This window comes from Ochotona princeps, chromosome 5, assembly GCF_030435755.1.
Source record: "Ochotona princeps isolate mOchPri1 chromosome 5, mOchPri1.hap1, whole genome shotgun sequence".
Lineage (NCBI taxonomy): Eukaryota > Metazoa > Chordata > Mammalia > Lagomorpha > Ochotonidae > Ochotona > Ochotona princeps.
The window spans coordinates 23235600-23256686 of record NC_080836.1 but is presented as its reverse complement, the minus strand read 5'-3'; the positions used below and the strand labels follow the sequence as shown (position 1 = coordinate 23256686).

The following is a 21087-nucleotide window of genomic DNA, read 5'->3' as shown; positions in this document are numbered from 1 at the left end:
ACAGGGAAAACGTTGACTAAACTGGAAATTACTACCCATATCTCAACAAACCCAACCATATTTTATTTAACCACACAAGGCAATTTTATTTAAAATCAGGACTGATGAACAAAAATATTCTGCCAGCCATTCATGATCTGATTTCTGGTGTAGAAGAATTAAATTATGGTGGTCATAAAGTCATGAAACATTTCTGTTTCATCATATGTAAGACAGTGCCCAAGCATTACTCATTAGTAGCTTCTTAAGATAAGCTGTCCATTCTGCCCTGTCATTCTTCTTCTTAATGTCAGATCATCTTGGTGCCTGGGCTTCTTGGGCTTCTCCAGGTACTCCATCAGAGTGACCTCTCCCCAGGTGATGACTTTGTTTTTGGCATCTGTGTAAGAGAAGCTGGAGGCTTGCCCTGTCTTTCCCCAAATAGACCATGCAGATTGGGTCCAGTCTTGTGCTTGCCTCCTTTTCCATGGGTTGGCACTGGACACATTTGTGAACAAAATCTTTTTGCCTTTCTCAACATCACCCTTTTTTAAAGTTTGCGCTGGTCGCTTTCTGTAACCGAAAGGTCAGCCATGGGAAGGTGGACGTTCTGCTCTCTAAATCTTTTCTGATAACAAAAGAGGAGCAGTATTGCAGTTGAAAAGACTAGCAGATACCATCTTAATGAAATAGTAAATATAATCAGTAATGTGACAGATGGAGTCATGCACGGCCTATAAATGCACTGTGATAAACAGAACCATTTCTGTGGTTTCTCCCCGTGTTCCTCTGAGTGTAACTGGAGTTGAACGATGAGGAAAAATAAGACCTATTCAAACTGAAGGCAGTTCTACCAAATAACTGACCAGTAAGCATCATAAGTGTGCAGGTCATCAATGTTAAGGGAAAACTGAAGGAATCTTAAAGAGACATTATAACAAAATTCAGCATGTGATATGGAACTCCATCTGTTTGTCATATAGAATGCTGAGCCATTCGTTGAAATGTGAATGTAGCCAGACATTAAATGATGCTGTGGGCAGTTCTATTTGTCAGTTTGGCTAGGCCATGGACATCCAGGTATCTGGTTAAGTATTATTTCTGGGTGTGTCTGTAAATGTACTTCAAGAAAAGATTATCAGTTGAGTTGGTAAATTGGGTAGAGTAGATTACTCTTCAGTGTGAGTTGGCAACATCTAATTTTTCAGGACCTGGTCTGGCCAAAAGGAAGAGAAAGTTTGAATTTGTTCTACATCCAATTGCTTGAACTGGGACAGTCACTGGCTGCCTTGTTGTCTCTGTTCTCAGGACAAGCTAGAATCCATGCTGTCAGCCATCCAGCTCTGAAGCCTTCAAACCAGACGAGCAGCTCTTTAGGTTCCACCTTGCAAACAGCAGATCATAGCCTAAAATGCATGGGAGCCAAGAACTCCCACTAAATGTCTTTATATATATTCTCTTGACACAATTAATACAGGTGGTTTTAATGTATTGCTGTTGGTTGTCTGGTTTTCATGGATCTATTGGATAATAGGAAATCCACATGAAACTTGTAGGGGTCATAGTGCATGATGGTCACACACTCACTTTCAGGTGATTGGAGAAAATAAGTGATTTATTTTTGCAGCTTTTCCAAAGGTTTGTGATTGCTTCAAAAATATTTTTAAAAACAATTGTATAATAAAGAAGTGTATAAAGGATATTCCAAATATGAAAATAGAAAACAAAACTACAATAGTTTTGAAAACATGTATAAAGAACTTTGGATGAATAGTGATTATACTGGAAAAGAGTTGATTGGAGAAAGTAGGGAACATACTTGTTTGTGATTTAAGATATTTTTTATCATTTTAACAATGTAATGATAATGTACGCACACATTGCTTATAAAAATTAGAATGAGTAAAACTGTCAATACTTTTAAATTATATGATTTTATACTTGAAAAATTTTAAAAATCAACTAGAAAACTACTTCAAGGAGCAAACACTTTCAATAAACTAGCAGAGTAGAAAATGAATATGCAGGCATCAATAGATCTTGTACACACCAGGAACAAATCAGGAAAAGTAATCAGTGAAAACATTTCTAGTTTTAACTGCACACACACACATACATACACACACACACGCAGTACCTAAATGGGAAGAAAGCAAGAGCTGTTTCAGTTTAATGTGAAGGAACCAATTTAGGACAGCAAAAAAAAGACTTAAATGAATGAACATTTTTTTTTTAATGTGGAAGACTTCACATCACAGATGTCAGTTCTTCCCAAATTAATTCAGAAATGTAATTTAATCCCTAAAGTATCAACAGATTACTTTCAGAAAGCTGAAGAAGATGATTCTAGAGTTCACATGGAAAAATACCTTGTGAAATGGAAAAAGAGGAGCATTAAAACAAATCTAGAACTCCCAGATGCTAAAGTGAATGATAAATTCTCATCATAAAAACAGGGAGAGGCCATGTGGTTGCATAGCATGAAAAGCTGCCTGCAATGCTGGCATCTCCTTTGGGCCAGTTCATTTTCTCCTCCACCTCTTATTCAGCTGCCTGTGAATTACCTAGAAACAACTGTGGAGCTCTGTGACAACACAGGTTCCTGCCTTCCTGCTGGCCCAGTGCAGGCCATTGCAGCCATCTGGGGAGTGAACCTGCAGGGAGAAGACCTCTCTAGGTCTCTTCTCTCTGTAATTCTGACTTTCAAGCAGATAAATAAATTTTAAAAACAACAAAGCAGGATAAAGATATAAAAATGAGGAGACTGCTCAACGCAACAAAATAAATATTCAGAGATGTGATGTTGGAAAAACTAGACAGTTATCTATGGAAAAAACATATTGTTGATCCAAATCTTACATTCTGTATAATCTGATTAATTCCATGTGGATCAAATAGTTAAATGTACTAGAAGAAAATGTTAGCAAAAATTTTTACCATCATAAAATAAGACCTTTATAACTATGACTATACGTAAGTTGATTCAGAATAGGATGGATAGATATACTCACCAATAAATATATTTTAAAAAATCTTGTCCTCAATAAAGCCCAAACATAACAAATGTAAAATACAGGTGATGAATTAGGAAAAAAATTCACAATTCATATTGTAAGTACAATATTGATTCTCTTAATATATAAAAGTGCCTGATGGAAATAATAGCACCTGCAACTTAACAACAAAGTTCAAAAATAGATGAATGGATTTAATGGGAAAAAGAGAAACAATTTTGTCATGGAACTATGCTAACCTTCCTCCACAGTCATAGAAGCACAACTTAAAACTCACACTCAAACACTCCTTCTAGTACACTGGTGGAAACTCCAAAAATTTATTGACACATTTTGTTGGAGAAGCTGTGGTGCTTGGCAGAGGGGCCCAGCCAACTGCAGTGGAGACACTGTGGCAGCAAGTGATTTTCCAATTGACTCAGCCAATCCATGTCTCAGAATTTATCTTGACCACATCTGTGCACATGAACATAATGTCAGTGGAATTCACTACAACTTGTTTATAATAGCTAAGGATTTCTGGTGGAATTAGTAAAATCTTAATACTATCGACTAGAAAAATTATTCAGGGCTGGCAAACTTATAATATCAGGACTGATAAAATATATAATATTATTACAACATAATATTTATATATTCATTTGAAAAAAAGAGAGAGGGGGGCCAACACAGTGGCATTAGCAAGCTAATCCTCTGCCTGTGGTGTTGGTTTCACAGATGGGTGTCAGTTTTAGAGTTCTGCCTTCTCCACTTCCAGTCCAGCTCCTTGCTTATGGCCTGGGAAAGCAGTGGAGGATGGCCCAAGTCCTTGTCCTCTGTACCCACGTGATAGAGTTGGAAGAAGCTCCTGGCTCCCACCTTCTATTGGTGCAGCCCTGTTGTGGCCATTTGGGAAGTTTGACGTTTAAGTAAAGTATATAAATTTGTAAGAGAAATAATGATGAGAGGAATCCAGAAAGCTAATGAATAGGGTACACCTATTTGCATATATTAATATAAGGACTTCACAGAAAAAAAAACACAGTAAAGTATGATAAGAAGTATTAAGTGTAAATGTAGATGGAGTAGAAGAAACATTTCTCTGTTGCTAATATTTGACTCTTTTTGACATGTACAAATGATCATTTCTAATAGTTGCTGTCGTTGCTGTCTTATATTTTAAATGTATGTGAGAGTACTGGAGGACATGAGAGGTGCCAGGATTACTGAGCTGCTTTAATCTGGCTAGTTCAGTAAGAAATAAAAATTAGAAAGGTGTCATCTGAGAAATTGGCTATTTATCAGATTACGTCAATTTTTTGTTTTCATTTTTTTTTTTTGCGTTGGCTGATTGGAACATCAAAAATGAATTAATATTTAATGGCTGTTTTCTTCCCTTTGGCTTTTTTCTTTTCTAATAACAGCATTCTCATAGTAAATGTTAACAGTAAATGGTTGGTGTATAAGTAACCGTAGCTGGTAAAGCTGGTTACCCTCACTGCCTAGTACAATGGAAGCACTAAGGAGTAGCAGAATCCACCTGGAGCACATTTATTCTGACCTCAGATAGACACTAGACGATACAGAAGGTAGTGAGCATACTGTCATAAGACTAAAGTTACATTATCTCATAATCCAAGACAATTTTGGAAATAGAATCTTTACATTCTTTTCTTTTTTAAAAAAAAAAGATTTTTTTTTATTTTTATTGGAAAGATAGATACACAGAGAGGAGGAGAGACAGAGAGGAAGTCTTCCATCCAATGGTTCACTCCCCAAGTGAGTGCAATGGCTGGAGCTGAGCCGATCCGAAGCGAGGAGCCATGAGCTCTTCCGGATCTTCCAGGTGGGTGCAGGGTCCCAAGGCCTTGGGCCGTCCTCCACTGCTTTCCCAGGCCACAAGCAGGGAGCTGGATGGGAAGCAGGGCCGCTGGGATTAGAACTGGTGCCCATATGGGATCCCGGGAGCGCAAGGCGAGGACTTTAACCACTACGCTATCACACCAGGCCCTTTACATTCTTTTCAAAGAATGGACTCAAAACCCTCAAGAAAGGCAGACAATAACAACGAACACAGGACACTGCTAAACTTAAGTATTGAAAAGACGTAGAAGTAACTGTTGAAAAAGCAACAGTTCCAAAATGAATAAATGCAGCCATCAAAGGCCTTTCTACAAGGTGGAAAAGAAACAGCAAACTGACAGTAAACTATAGTAACACCACTTTGACTGTCACCCTCCAATATGACCTCTTCCCATCTCAGAGGGATACTGACCACCTGCTAGAAGAGCTGACAGGATTCTAAAATCTGAAAGCTCAAGTGCCATCACAAGGCATTTGGATAAGTTCAGAAAGACACTTCAGGGCTAGCCCCTCTAGCATATACAAAAGAATAGTGCAAGACTAGCCACTCTGTCCCTCATCTTGCGTACTGTGAATGTGTCATGTATAAAAAGTATTCCATGGGCCTAGCATGGTAGCCGACTGGCTGAAGTCCTTGCCTTGTAACTTCCGGGATACTATATGGGCACTGGTTTGTATCCTTGATGCTCTAATTCCCTTCCAGCTCCCTGCCTGTGGCCTGGGAAAGCAGTAGAGGATGGCCCAAAGCCTTGGGACCCTGCAACACATGTGGGAAATCTAGAAGAGGCTCCTGACTTTGGACAGCCCAGCTCTGACGAATGCAGCCATTTGGAGAGTGAACCCATGGACAGGAGATTCAGTCTGTAAACTCTGCCTTTCAAATATATAAAATATTTTTTTTCAAAAAGCAATAGCATATTTCAGCCAGAATAAAAGGTTTATAAGTCCAATTTTTAAGAAGCAAGTCTTTCCTAAATTTATGTGACCATTTCCAAGTTTTTCTTTACTATTTATGTATTAGTCATTTTTATTTTCTCCCAAGGAAATATCAAAAGTTCTGTCTTTGGTAAGTATGAGATTGATAATAGGATAACTGAAAACATCATAGGAAACTCTCCAATGTGGGGGATGACAAATGTTCCTTAAATGAGAACGGATCTTAATAGCAAAGCAATCTGTTTAGGCTGCCTTGCTCTTTACAATTCCTTAAGATAAAAATTACCGCAGTGAAAACCTAGTTCCTCCTTGCTTTCAATTTTCAATGTGTAATTAATCACAAATTTCAAAGATTCTTGAAGTGTAGTAGCATGAATTGAACACGTTCTTAACAGACGTTTGTACTTACACTATGACTTTGTGATCATACATTATCAGTATTTCACTGGTAGCCTCTGCTGCCAAGTGCGCCTACATTGATTTCAGAAACATTTCCATCGAATTTCTGATTAGTAATACATAAATGGGATTGCCTAGAATTATGTTCTAGTATGAAAGAAAAGAAAAACTAAGGTAATGTGCTTCCTTGGAGAAATAGCATAATGAGCATTATAAAGGTCTGATGTCCTGACTACCCCATATTGCTAGGAGGGAACCAGAGGGCTTGGGACATCTCCTGCTTATTTGAAAGAGAAACTCATTAAGCACAAGGACGCCCAAAGGCTTTGGCCAACATCTGCTCTAAGATACAGCTGATCCATTATGGAGACTTCAGAGCCCACAGTTAGGTATTAAAAGCAAAGAAGTCAATTTTTGAGTAGTCCCATTTGTAGAATGATTCATTCGTTTAGTGATGAACTGAATGCTGTTCACAGTCCAAGCATGAACTAATGTCCTTCTCCAGGAAAACGTTTCTGTTCCATACCATCTCACTGTCAGGAGTGCCACGTGAAATCTGCAGCATGTAAAACTTAAGAGAATTTCTTTAGGAATAAAATAACTAAAATAAAAATAAAAATTTTCTTAGAAAAGTGAATATTTCGTATGAGAAAATGGATTACAATAAATTACAAACTTTTACAAGCTCAAAAATATTGACATCACAAGATTAATGTAAATAACACAATATTTTTATTGTCCGCCACACATTCTACTTCTTTTCCTCATAATTTGTTTTGGCTGAATAACCTTCAAACATTTCTTCACATTGACAACTTTGTAATACATTATCTATAAAGAGGTAATAAAAACAAAATTCAGCCTGGAACATGGCTGATAAAAGCTGTGTTATGGTCCAGATGAATTTTAAAAACTTGCTGTTTTGCAACTTGTTATTGATAATGATATACGGTATGTCAAGATGCATAAAACATGACTTCACACCCAGTTGTTCAGCTTCCAGTAGTACTTCTACAGGCTCTGTGCCTTCCACACACAATTTTTGAAACATTTCACAGAAATTCTATCAAAAGGGAAAAAGATGAACATGCATTGATAAATATGTATGCTGTAATACTGCTTATGTAGAACACAACTGCCATTTTTTTTTTTTTTTACTAGAAGTTGTTGGACTTTATTTGTTTCCCTCCCACAACTACAAGGTGAGATTTATATGGACTGGGATTTTTGTCTATATGCTTTATTAATGCTATACTCCTAGCATCTAAAATAATGTGTGACATATGTAAGAAGCGATTTACATATATGTATGTATTGCTATTAATCTGCCTTTTCTTTTTTTTTTAATTTCATTGCATTATGTGACAGTTTCATAGGCTCTGGGATTCCCCTAACCCCTCTCCATGCCCTCCCCCCATGGTGGATTCCTCCACATTTTTGCAGTATTACAGTTTAAATCCAGTCATGATTCCTTCATTGCAAGTATGTACCATGCATAGAGTCCAGCATCTTATTGTCCAGATAAATTCAACAGTTTCTTGGGGAGACCATCCCTGGTCTGAAAGCAGACCTGATAGAATATCATCCCGTCCAATGAAAAACCACAACACAACATCAACAACAATTTACAACATTATGGAGTTAATTGACATGGTATTGATTGACCAATATGTTAGAAAATGCAATTTCTTAACCACATCCTGTGACTACTTTATTGACATTTCAATTTTAGTTTATACACAACTGGCTGCTATACACCTTAAAATGGCTATAGGGAATTATTCAGATGTCTCCTGTCTGTTTTCATTTTTATATTTAGCAGTTTATAGTAATGAGACATAATTTTTACTGAACTTGGCAAATTTTAGGATAGTCTAAACTGGCTTATAACTCTAACAAGGCATATGTCAACAGTTGAGGCACAGAACAGTGTTAGGAGAGGTGTGCAGAGAAATCTTCAATACCTTACTGAGGAGCAACTAATCTTTGTGTCCTAATTAGTAAGGTATATGTGAGACCAGGATGACCGTTTCCTGTCTGGTTCTAAGCTTTCCTTGTTGTTCTCTGACTATCTAATCTATTTTTTTTTATTTTGGGGGGGCCTCCAGAGCGACCTTGTTGGTCATTGCAAGAGAGGGTGGGGATCCAAAGTTGGAACTAAGTAAGGACCAGAGAAAGCTCCCCTCCCAAGTCCTAAAGCAAGTTTACTGTTCTGTTTCTGAGGACCGCTTAGGGTTCCTGGCTGTTGTTCCTATGACATTAGATCCTGTGAGGAAGGATCTGGGCTTCTTCCATCCTGTGTGGGAGATCCAAAAGGGAGTGGATGACCTCAGAGTTCTTGGCCTACAAGGGCAGTCCAATTCCCTGTGGTCTTCTTTTGTCTAGATATTACTAAGAAATGAACTTGCCTCTTAAATTTTATATATCCTAAAAGACTCTCTCACAGATCATTTGGCTGCATATATTTCAGATACTGCTTCTGCATCATTGCCCAAGTAATTCATTGCCACATACAGTAGCACATGCAGACATGGGTACAACATCTGGCCATGCACCTTTCCTTCCATGGTTTCAGGAAGTTGTTAGGTGGGCAGGATTAGCCCTGAAAACCATGTGTCAAGCAGAAGGGCTGGAGATAAGTGGACAAAAATGTTTTCTGGTTCATGTACATAGATTCTATACATGTAAATATATTCTCAACTCAGTTTCCTTCCTTCCTTGGCACCTCCAATGTCTCCCAACACTAAGGAGTGACAAAGGGGACACTGCAGTGAGAAGAGGTGGCGCTCTGAATCAGTTGCAGTCAGCATATTTATTGTTGTTAATTTCAGTGACCATCTGAGTGTATAAGTTTCCTGGAGCTTTGAAGGAGATCCATTTGTACCTTGATGGGGGCCTATGAAGGTGATATTTTGCTGAGATCCCATCAAATTCACATTGACACATTAGCCCCATTAGCGCTGTTTGGAAAGACTGAATCTCCCCCTACACCCATGTTTACAGCAATGGACTTACATTATGACATCAGCATGGGCTGTCTTGTAATTGTTCTTACCCACTTCCTGTTTCCAACACAGACCTCTTCCTTTTCCTGACTTTACAAATTGATCTCAATTCTTTTATCTTCACATTTCATTCATGAACTTGAGAATAGCCTCAACAAAAGATGAAAATGCTTGAGTATTGAAATAGTAACTTCCCTTAAATTCAGAAGATCAGATGTTTACAATAAGTAGCAACTAATCAACTGCTGGTGTGGTGCGGGAAAAGAGAGCTACTTTCTCTTGTAGACAGAATGTGTCAGTTTGAATATCAGCTGTGATAGCTGTATTCATATCCACTGTCACCTAGTTTTCACACCCTTCCCAAGAGGTAATTATCCATATTTTAACATATGAAGCAATGAATCTAAAGTGTAAGTACTTGGCCCAAGGCTCAGCAAGCAGGGAAGCATTCACTGGCAGTGATACCAACCTGATAGGTCAGCCCAGGTCCTGCACGTCACATGGCCTATGCCACTCTCTGCAGTCATGACCATCAGGTTTAATAATCCTTCCTTCACGTCGTAAGCCGATCTGGCCCTTTAAGACATTGGTTATGCATAGGAGGAGACTGTATTCTACCTTCCACTAGAAACTAAGCTTCTTTAGACTTTTGACAACATAGAAAGCAGAAAAATAGAGTTCAGAAATTATACAAGATGGCATGAACATTTATGATTTTTTTCTCAGATGCTAATACCCCCAAGATACTCATAAATAAAGCTGATTTGAGCTATTCAGACAACATAAAAGGAATGCACCTTCAAAGGCCTACAGATGTCTTTTCAGAGCGTAAACCTGAGACTCAGTGGAAGAAAGGGAACCACCATGAAAGGAAACACAGATAAAACAAATGAAAAAATAACAAGCCAGTCTACAAGGATGAACAGGATAGCACAAATAGCTGAAATAAAATTAATGGAAAAATTCTAAACGACAAACAAATCCATCTTTATCACTGGCCTTCGGGTAAAAATATTTTATTCTTTGTGTTTTCATTTCATTCTCCAGCTGACTCCAACACAGAGATAATGGAACCCTCAGTTTTCTACTTCCAAAATAGAAAAACTACCATCACGTTGATCCTAACCTTCCTCTCTCGTTAGACCAGAGTGACTTCCCAGTCTTCTATGTCAGGCCAGCAAGTTTTTACAGACACCACCGTGATGTGTGTATTCAGCAACACGTGGTCCTTTAGCCTGCTTCTCTTATCCTCATGCTTTCTCCCTGGGACATTCCCATTGCCCTACTAGTTTCTTTGCTGTCACAGAGGCACACTTTCAAAAGCATATAAAAATCAACCTTTTCTCTTTTTTTTTTTGAGAAAGAGCAGCCCCCTACATGAGTGCCACTTCCTGCTTCCCAGAGACAAAGGCTGCCCACTTATGTGGAAGACACCTTTCCCTTTCCAAACCCCAAACTCGCTGACACAACTCCTTGATGTATTTATTTTCTTAATCCCAGACAACAGCTATTGATTTTCCACTATGGGAGTATGAAATCACAACTTCTGGGTTATGGTGATATTTATTTAGTGTTTACCTGAATATGTTTATGGAAGAAGATCATTCCCAGATGAGCTACGTAATGTGTTCTGGCTGCATTTTTTCTTGAGTTAGCCAATGATTTTGTCTGTATATTTGTTAGATTTCTGGTTTTTGTTCATCATACGTTAATGATGAACTTGATGCCAGACTTGCTGCCAGAGCTTTCTAAGAACCTGCATGGGGTTAAAAACTCACCACCACGGAAATCAGAGCATTGAAATATGAAGTTTGTTATTTAGCCTCTCTCAGAGTAAACACAAATTAAAACAAATTTTTTTTCTCCTAATTTTTAAAAAAAAGGTATTGACTGGTTAAAACATTAACTGTAATTTGATATTGTGGAACATACAATGCATTTAAAAATCAAGTGTATGAAACCAGAAGCACAAAGGATGACAGAGGCAATAATGAAATTAAACAGTTGTATGCCTTTTTTGCTGACACGGAATAGTGTAACATTAGGCCTAAGCAGACCATGAACGTTTTTTGTTAATAACACATCTTGCAATGTCCAGAATTGTCAGTAAAAAAGGCAAAAACTCACAGATAAAAAGAACAGAAGAAATCAGAGTAGTAAATACACACACACACACACACATATGAAAACATACACACACCATTGGGGTCACCATTATAGCATAATGAGTAAAGCTATTGCCTGCAACATCAGTATCCCATATGGGCGCTGGAGTGCTGGCTGGTCCACTTCCAATGCAGCTGCTTGTTACTGGCCGGAAGAATATAGCTCAAGTGTTTGGGCCCCTGCTACCCACATAGGAGACCAAGAAGAAGCTTTTGGCTCCTGGCTTCAGCTGGACCCAGCCCCAGCCATTGCAGCTATCTCAGCAGTGAAGTGGCTAACAGAGTATTTCACTCTAGCTTGCTCTTCCGTCTCTGTACTTCCGACTTGCAAAGAAAAAAGAAATATTTAAACACACACACACACACACACACACACAAGCAGTAAAGGATCAAGAGTGGAAAACAAAAGGCAAATATAGAAAAGAAGTATAAGTGGATACTTAAGCCACCCATGATGTATCGCAAAAGAGCATCAGTACAAGTCCTGGCTGCTCTGCTTCCAACCCAGCTGCCTGCTGACACACCTAGGAAAGTGACAGGAAATGGCCTAAGTATGTGGGACCCTGCACAAACACAATGTACCCAAATCAGCAGTGTTGTACACCAACTGTCAGCCCAAGGCAAGGGCTCCATGGTGTGGTTCTAACTAAAAGGAAAACTGGCCTATTCAACCTAAAGTCTTAATCCCAAGAGGAATGGCTCAAATCCAGCTTCAGTTATGTTAAGATCTTTTAAACTTGGGTATTACTGAGACACACATGCCGTTCAACTACCACTCGTTTTATGGAGAATGTTTTTGAAAGTAAGAATGTACATTATCCTATGGAGTGCATACCACTCTGCTTCCAGATGACTGTCACATCAATGATGATCAGCTAACAGTGAAATATAAACTAGCGAAGCAACTGTGTGGCCTCCATTAAAACTTTCCCCAGGATGGACAGCCATTAGTCTAACTTATTGTTCTAAACCTCACCACCTTCATCATCGTGTATTTTTTAAAAAATCAATTTACTGTGGGTTAATATGCTCACTTCCTCTAAAAGTACGCGAATTTGAGTCTGGCTGCCATCCTGATTCCTCCTTCCAGTGTAGTTTTGGATTTAGTTTCTGGATTTTTTGGCAGAGACTTTGCCCAGTGCTGACTGTGTGGCCATTTGGGAACCCGCAGTTGAGAGCAATGTATTTCTGTTGCTTCTAGTGACTAATTTAGAAGCTGACACTATGGCAGGTTAAGTGGGTGCCAGTTCATCTCCTGGCTGCTTTGCTTTCCTTCCAGCTGCCTACTACTGTGCCTGGGAAAGCAGCAGTTTGGCTCAAGTGCTTGAGCCACTGTTCCCATGTGGGACACCTGGAAGAAGCTTCTGGCTTCTGACTTTGGCGTAGGTTTGTTCTAGCTGTTGCGATTTGGAGAGACAACTAGCAAATGATCAATCTCTGTCCCTCTCTGCGTAACTTGGACTTTCAATTAAATTAATTGAAGTGGAGTAACATGCTACAGAATGACCAATGTGTCACTAAAGAAATAATAAGCAAAGCCCTTCCTGAAATAAACGATACTAATGTGTGACCTACGAATCAGTGATTTAATTAATAAGGAAAAACTTTAATACATGAAAATAAAAACAAATATCAATCCCCCTGAGATGTAGCAAAAACAGTATTAAAAGGGCTATTGATATTGTATTTTGCATGAAGGGTACCTTGTACCATGCGATAAAAAAAAGTTTTATTTTTATTAATTTCCTCACTGACTCAGGTCACACAATAGCATTGTTTACTTCAGGAAGGGCTTTTTCTTTTTCATTTCTTCAGTGATACATTGCTCATTCCGTAGCATGTTATTTCACTCGACATAGCAAGTTTTCTATTCTTCTGTTGTTGATCTTGTTTTATGGCTTTTCATTTAAGTGGATGTATAGTAACTGTGCAGTAGAGACTATCACATCCAGATGTGAAGATACAATGCAGTGTGCATCTCTCCTTCCAAAGAAAAGATGGACTCCCAATGAAACTGTGGACAATAGGATGCTGGACTCTGCCTTTGTCTATGCCTACAATGTCAGGACACACTTAAATAGCAGAATGATGGCTTATGACTGATTTGTAACGATATGGGAGAAAATGAGGGAAGGGGGCAAGGATTTGGGCAGGGGGAAAGGGACATCCCAGAGCCTATGGAACTGTATCACAGAATAATAAATTTTAAAAAATCTTTTAAAAAATAAAGTTTTTTTTCTTAAGTACGTAATCGATTTTTTTTTTTTTTTACAAACACATTTAAGGATCTTTTCCTTATGTTTGAAGAGAGCTTGATGATCATGTGTCATGGTGAGGATCACTTTTGGTCAACCCTGTTGGGAATTCTGTGACTCATCTGGATGGTGCTTTTCAATTCTTCAGATTAGGGAAATTTTGCCTTATTTCATTAAATAAGCCTTTAATCCCAGTTTCTCTTTCTGTACCTTCTGGGACTCCCGTAACTCTTGTATTTGGCCATTTAATAGTGTCTTTAAATTCTTGAATAGTTTTTTTAGCTTGACCCAGCACTGCTTCCAGCTTTTTGTTTCCCGCAGCTTCCTAATTTCCCTTAAGAACAATTCTATAAAGCGGGGTTACGAAGGAGGGACTGTTGAGATGTACTCCACAACACCTTTTACTGCCTCATTTTTATCAAATTACTTTCTTTTTTGCTTAAGATTATTGTATTTATTATTACAAAACAGGTGATATTTCCCTTTTACATACCTAGTTCTCACAATCTGACCAACTGTTGAATGCTTTTCTTGCATAAGATGCTGTTACAGCATTTGTTGTACTATTCTGTGAAATGTTATCTTTACCTTCATTTTTTTTTTTACTTATTTAAAAAAAATTTTTTTCCCTTCATGTTGCCACACAATGTTCACTTTGTGATTTGGGTGATAAAGAGCATACCTTCTATCATGAAGAGTTAAAGTTTCAGAATTTTTTTATAAAAATCTGATTACCTGTCTCAATTTAAGAATCAGGAAAACTTTTCATAAAGAATCTGCACTTTTTCTTCCCTATCTCAGATTCTTTTTTAACTTATAAAAATGGCCACCTTTTATCTTTATATTTGTAAGCAATGCTGTAATAAATTTTGTTACCTTCCACCAGTTTCATTTTCACTGTCAATCTTTTAAACTTGCTAAGATTGCAATTGTTAGGGTTCCTTATGTTTACTGGTAGTATGTTATTATGCTTAAAAACCTTTTGTTTAAATTTCAACATTAACTTTAGAAATGCAACATTAAACAGCTATTATTTCTCAGATCAGTATGTTATTTTTCACCTAGAAAAGTGTTGTCAGAGAAATAAAACTTTAAGATTTTAGGATATTCACATTGTTTATTTTCCAAGTTTAAGAGTAACTTATATTGAGGTATGAGTACTGATTCGTGTATTCCACCTAATATACTATGAAAATTGTCATTTAGAAATTTTTCTTAATTTTAATACTAGCTATGCTACAGAACCTTCTACAGTCTTCTAATGTTTTACTACTCAGAAGAAACATGAAGGTTTATATTCTAATTACATAATAAAACTAGAAGCAATAAAAAAGTATCATTAGTCACTAATTCTATTGCAGTTATTTCTTTCACAACATCAGTTATGTCAACATTGAATCCCAACTCGTCCTCTGTGAACTCATGGTCCTCAATTTCAATTGGGCCATCCATGCTTTTTTCCTCCGGATCATTTATTTCCAAGCTCCTTTGCTTACCTCAAATGTTTTAACTTGGCAAAGGATCCTATCTAGCTAGCTTCTGCAAACAGCTGTAACATAATAAAGACACACTTATTTGTTTAAATGCCGACTGTGGCTCATGCTACAATGGCACAGTAAAGCAGGTAGGATAAACTGAATGGCCAATAAAGTGTAAAATATCCACTACCTAGTTCTTTACTAAATAAATTTGCATGTCATTTTCATGATTGCCCGTTCAAGTTTCATGATCACCTCGTTTTTTTAAAGCATCTTATAAAAAACATAGTGTAAAAACCTTTTACTCATGGTGGTAAATCTAGCATCAGTCCTTAGGAAACTAGTTGTTCCTTTGTGTGCTTCAGTTGTCATTCATACAAACTAAGTTTTTCTTTGCTTGTATCTATTAGAATTAAAGATAAAGAATTAGAGGCCTGGCTAGAACTTGAGCAAAACGGTAGGACTAAATACTGTAGGATTCACTGGGCTGTTGTACCACAGACTAGCACAGGACTAAACCTAAATGTTTTATGAAAGGAACAAAGAAGGAGAATAAAAATATCAAATTTATTTCTGCCACTACTACAGAGACATACAAACCTCCTGCATATCAAAAAATCGTCAATTTAAAAAGACTGTGCAAAACAAATGCTACTGTTAGTATTTTGAGGCAGCAGATGAGACAAACACACACCCCAATCTTAAAACAAGGCTTAGGGTTTAAGGTTGTGGCTGATTGAAGATTTGTCCTATTGTACTGTACTTGCATAGACAGGCTCTAACCTTTTAACCTTTTTTATTGAGTCTAAGGGTTGGATACAGGGAAGATTTTTCATCGTGATCTTTCATGGCCACCTTGACCATAATTTTTTAAGCACTGATTTTGTGACTCTTACTAAAAGCTGATTCAGGAATATCCTGCTCCAGTTCTGGTTTTTGATAGCAGCAAGGGATGAGTGTGATTGGGATAAGTGAAATTAAGAAGGGTGTAAGTACCAAAGAAAAGATGATCTTTCAGTGTTAACAGCCATGACATTACTACATCACCACTGATCACATGTGTGATAAGTGTGTGCTATTTCACAGGGGGGCTTTGGTAGAGTGCAAAACCACCAGTTTCCCTAGGTTGAAAAGATAATCACTGCATAAGTTAGTGTATCAGATGCAGATTCATTTTTGCAAAGCATCATACTAACCTAAGCTTTTAAATAAACACAAAATGAATCAATTAATTTTGAATAAGTAGAAATAACTTTATTTAACTCAATGTGCTGAAATGCAAAAATATTTTCAGCCAAGTGTATGTTTCTCATCATTAATATCAACTGATTAAAAAATGAGGATGAAAAGTTAAATAACTTTTTATACACTTTAAACTTGAAAACCAATTTCTACCACATTTAATATTAAATAATTTTAGCAGAATTTTATTTTCAAAAATGGAAGAGTAAATTATATCTTCATTTCAAAAACTGAACACAAATTAACTGGGTTACAGTATACAATGATAAACTCTAACAACAGAAAAAGATTTAAATATAAGAATTTGTTTTCAAACATAAAGTTCACATACCGCAAACAATACAAAGTATGATTTTAATCTGAGTGAAGAAGTCTTACATTTGGTAGGCACTCAGTATTTGTTCCACGGGGCTTAAAATTTACATCATTCCATGAACTCTTACATAAAGTAGAGCTCCTAATCTGTATAAAAATGGTTTGTAAAATACTCTGATGTGTGCTGAAAGTGCTGTCTTTATAATCTGAGAACACCAAAACAAACCCACTCATCCGTTCACTTGTTCCCCCAAGAATGCACTGGATATGTGTATTTCACCCATCAAGAACATGCCATACAGATCAAAATTCACGAACTAGCTATAAGCGAAGTGGAACTGTAAAATTGAGTATTCACAAACTTAGCTTACCAAAGGTGTATTTTTGTAGCAGTAGGTACAAACTTGTATTTTAGTAGCACTAAGTTTCTATGATCCATAATTTTATAAAGAATTTGTTTAATTTTATCCATAAAACTCAAATGGGTAAGTTAATAATTATACTTTTAACAATTCAAGCTCTCACTTATATTTTTAAATAAATTAAAAATGCTTATGACAACTTTGTACAAGATCTCTGATAACAAACACTTAATTCTGTTATTACTGGTGACCTAAAAAGGCACTGTTTTCACATTTTGTCATGCAATAAGTTGGACACTTTGAGAATCAGAATCTCCTTTGCCAATCAACTGTGCCCCCAAATAAAGCAAATTCAAGTGAAATATTTTAACAAACCTAAACTTTCAACATTTAACTGAGTCCTATTTTCAAAAGTTCACTCTGAACATATCGCACACATGCCCAAATAAATTCAGGTACACACGCACACACACACACAGATACAATCACATAATTCATGCAAGGTTCTCAATTACTGTTTCAAGACAATGACACATGAGTATTCAAGGAGGTAACGTTGGCAAGCCATAGTATGGCACCTTCATATTTGTGCTCCAAATACCAATAAACACTAAACTTTAAAAATGAAAAAGGCACAAATATAGTGTTTATAAATCTTAAAGAAGTTATCCAACATTTACTTTTTTAACATGTAATATTTAAAACCACTCACTACTTTTTAAGGAAAAGCCCTATTTGGGTGACAAAAGGGAAGTAGAAGTAGGCTGACCAAGCAAAAGGCAAGAATCCTCTGGACAGGATCTGTGCCTATTTTGAAAATGTCATGTGTGTCTTCAAAATGGAAGAGGAAAAATGCTGTTAGAGCACTGCTTTGGAACACATGAACAGGTTATTTTTTTTAAATCTCTGCTGCAAGAATCCACAATAGCAAAACTATACATAATAAATAAAAAATGTTAGTACATCAGGAGCCATTATAATATCTGAAAAGTGGACACTTCCATAAGCATGGATATTCTTACAGCACAGTGTTTGACATTTTTGGTACAAAATGTGCTAGCAAATTTAATGTCTAAACTTATGAAATCCTTAAGATTTGCAATAAACACTTCAGTAGGAGAGGCCAAGCTGAAACATTCACTTATGTGGTGTGATTACTGAAGTCACTGTGGTTAGAAATGCAGATTAGAGCGGTGAATTTGCAATGTACCAGTGTGTAAGCACATATATAACAGACACACCAAGACTTTTTTGATAGATGACGATATAACTGCTTAGAGAGAATATATGCTTTCTTTTAAGACCCTGCTAAAATCTTAGTATATATGTGTATGTGTGTACACTTATGTACATGTATGTGTGCACACATGCAAAAGTTAAAATTCCACATGTAAATTTAATAGACTCCATCTTATGGCACAATAAAGGAAGTGAATTTCTACTCTCCACAACATTGTTACTGAGGATGAAGCCCATTACCAGGTTAAGAATCTTCCTCTTCTCCTAAGAGGTATGTCCAAATCCCAATTTAAGTTACTACTTTGAAGACTCAAACATCACAAAAAGAAGCTAAAATTTTGAAAATACGATCTTTTGAACTCCTGTTTGTTGTGGAGAACAAATGTTTACTTTGACAGTTTGATCAATGTATGTTTTGCTTCCTTCAGATAACATTTAGTAAAGAAACAGCAAAAATAACATCTATTTTAGATTCTTAAACTTCATTTTATTCCCTTTGCCCTGACTTCAAAATCTAAATAAACATTCTAGTCTGGAGGACAAAGTGATTTCTGCAAGCACACAGGTGTGTGCTTTGCTCTTCCCAGTGACATACCAGCCCCTTGCGTTCAAATGCTAATCCTGCCTAAGAAGCCCTCTGCTGCTGCTCCAGCAGGTCGGACGCAAAGTCCCGACACTGACTGCCCCTGTTTCTCCAGGACAATGCACCAAACAGACCTTCTGGAGGAATACAGCTAACAAACACTGAACATGGATGTGTGGTTAAAGCTAAAGTCCATTTACAATAAAGAACTGGCCCATGAAAAGCAGTTTATAAATAGTTTATCCTGTTCACATTATGCAGAATTTCAACACCATCCACAATGTTAGTACAGTAACTGAAACAGAAAGGAGAAAACAGAAAAAAGTTTCATGGTGTAATCTGAAACAGCCTGACAGTTTTCTTCTTTGCATGCACTTGCACAGGTACACAGTATCAGCTCACTGTTTGGAGGAGAGTATACTGCTCAGAATTTGTTTATTTTTCAGGTGCCTTTTCCAAAGTGTAAAAAAAAAAAAGGAATAAATTCGGTAATGAATATCTGAAATTCAAACCAATTTAACTACAATCAAGGAGACCCTTCTTACATATTATCACAAACACCCCAGTTGCTTCCATCTGTCTTAAAAAAGTATTCCAAAAGTTAAGACAAAATTAATTATACCTTATTAATTCCCTCAAAAGCAGGAAAAAAATGTGTACCATTCAGCATACAAAAGTTACACGTTAAAAGTGCATATATCTTTCTTAATTGGCCCACTCATTAAATTTACATTTGGTCGTCCTTTTAACATATACAGAATTCTTCATATAAATGCAAGTTACTGTAAATTAAAGAAAAAACACTGGAAAACATGTTTATTTGTTGAAATCTTAGGCTCAATCAGTTCTCAATCATTGTAACTTTGGATAAAGCCACTTTTTGTTGAATAGTTAGCATACAGACAAACACCACAAATTTTACCAAAAGTCTGGACCAACTCATTGCATATTTGCCCCCCTGAAATGAAAAGTAGATGAGAACTGGAGCAGTGTATTGCCATAACTTACCTTGAAGGTAAGCAGGTTCTTCTACATTTATAGAACTTAGACTGGAGACGTAATTGGTCATCTCCAATAGAAGTGCTCTGAAGGAGAACCTACATTTAAACTTTGAGATAGCATAGGAAAAAACCTCGAACTTCTTTTTTTTTTTTTTTCTCAAGATAATGGAAGATCCTTTTGAGACTTAGTATCTTCAGTTATCAGTATTACTGCATTATGGAGCTAGTGCAATCCTGCATAGCCTGGTCAAAATGACAAGGCACAATAAAAAACAAAACAAAATAAAAACAACAATGTATTTTATGAAGAAGAGAAGTCACTGAAGATAATTTAAGGCCTTGAAGTGAATTAATCAGTCTAATTTAAAGCTGAAGAATAAACCATAAATTATCCACCTGAAATGCAAGCAATATGCTTTTCACGCCTTCTTTCTGAGGACAAGAAAACAGATACAACTCTTGCTTATGGTTTGTGTACTCGCATCCTTCTGGACCTGGAGGAGTAAAGGTCAATTCCATTTTTTAACTGTTCATGAAGATTTCATGATTGTTTTAGCCGTTTGCGAGGAATGCCAAATTGTGGACACTGTGCAGAGGCGAGTGCTCGGAAGGCTTCTGCTACCAGGTGTGGGTGCGACTGAATCATGGACTTCCACCCTGATGTTTCCATTATGTCAGTTGCTTGGCTGTAAAACAGAATTAAGAGCTGTTTAATCAAAAATACTTCTGAAGGTCACTATTTTTCCTACTTAATGGATTTCAAATATTCAAGTCATTTCAACTTATTAAAACATCATCTTACTTCTCTCACTGATGTTTTCTGTGGCAACAAGAATTCCTAATTGTTCTGTACGTTGTAAGGTACCACATGGACCAGTTCTTTCAGGGCTCCTTGCTTTCCCTCACTCTTACAGGAAGGTTTGCTTCTTCCCAACTCTGGCCTTTTCCTCTTCCTTAACAACTATTATTCCTTCTACTTCATCCACTCTTCATAATCTTGATTGTACTCAATGATGATTTGGCCACTCCTGAAGGATCATTTCTAATTCTTTTCTCTTTTTAATTGAATGTGCCTCAAGACCCATAAATTTAGGACTGTTAGAAAGCTTCCACCATTACATAGTGACTTATGTCAGAAACATGGCAGTCATCCTAGACTCTATTCTTTTGAATCAGTCTCCAAAGCCCCACTTTAATCCTGAAGAGATCTGGAGTTCCTGGTAAAGGACTGCATCACCTCTTGCTCTTCAGGTCTTGCTCTTCTCAAGCTCA

At 37.0% G+C, this 21087-nt stretch overlaps 1 protein-coding gene and 1 pseudogene across 2 annotated transcripts in view; both read right to left on the bottom strand.

Moving 5' to 3' along the window:
* Positions 1 to 201: 201 nt before the first annotated feature.
* On the bottom strand, positions 202 to 19883 carry LOC101521566 (cytochrome c, somatic-like; annotated as a pseudogene).
* SPOPL (speckle type BTB/POZ protein like) overlaps positions 17010 to 21087 on the bottom strand; it is a 45559-nt gene continuing 41481 nt past the window's right edge. For both annotated transcript variants that reach the window (XM_004589370.2, XM_004589371.3), the window contains one exon: positions 17010 to 20501. In XM_004589370.2, coding sequence (XP_004589427.1) covers positions 20357 to 20501 — 145 coding nt within the window. In that variant the 3' untranslated portion in view covers positions 17010 to 20356. The remainder of the gene's footprint in view (positions 20502 to 21087) is intronic.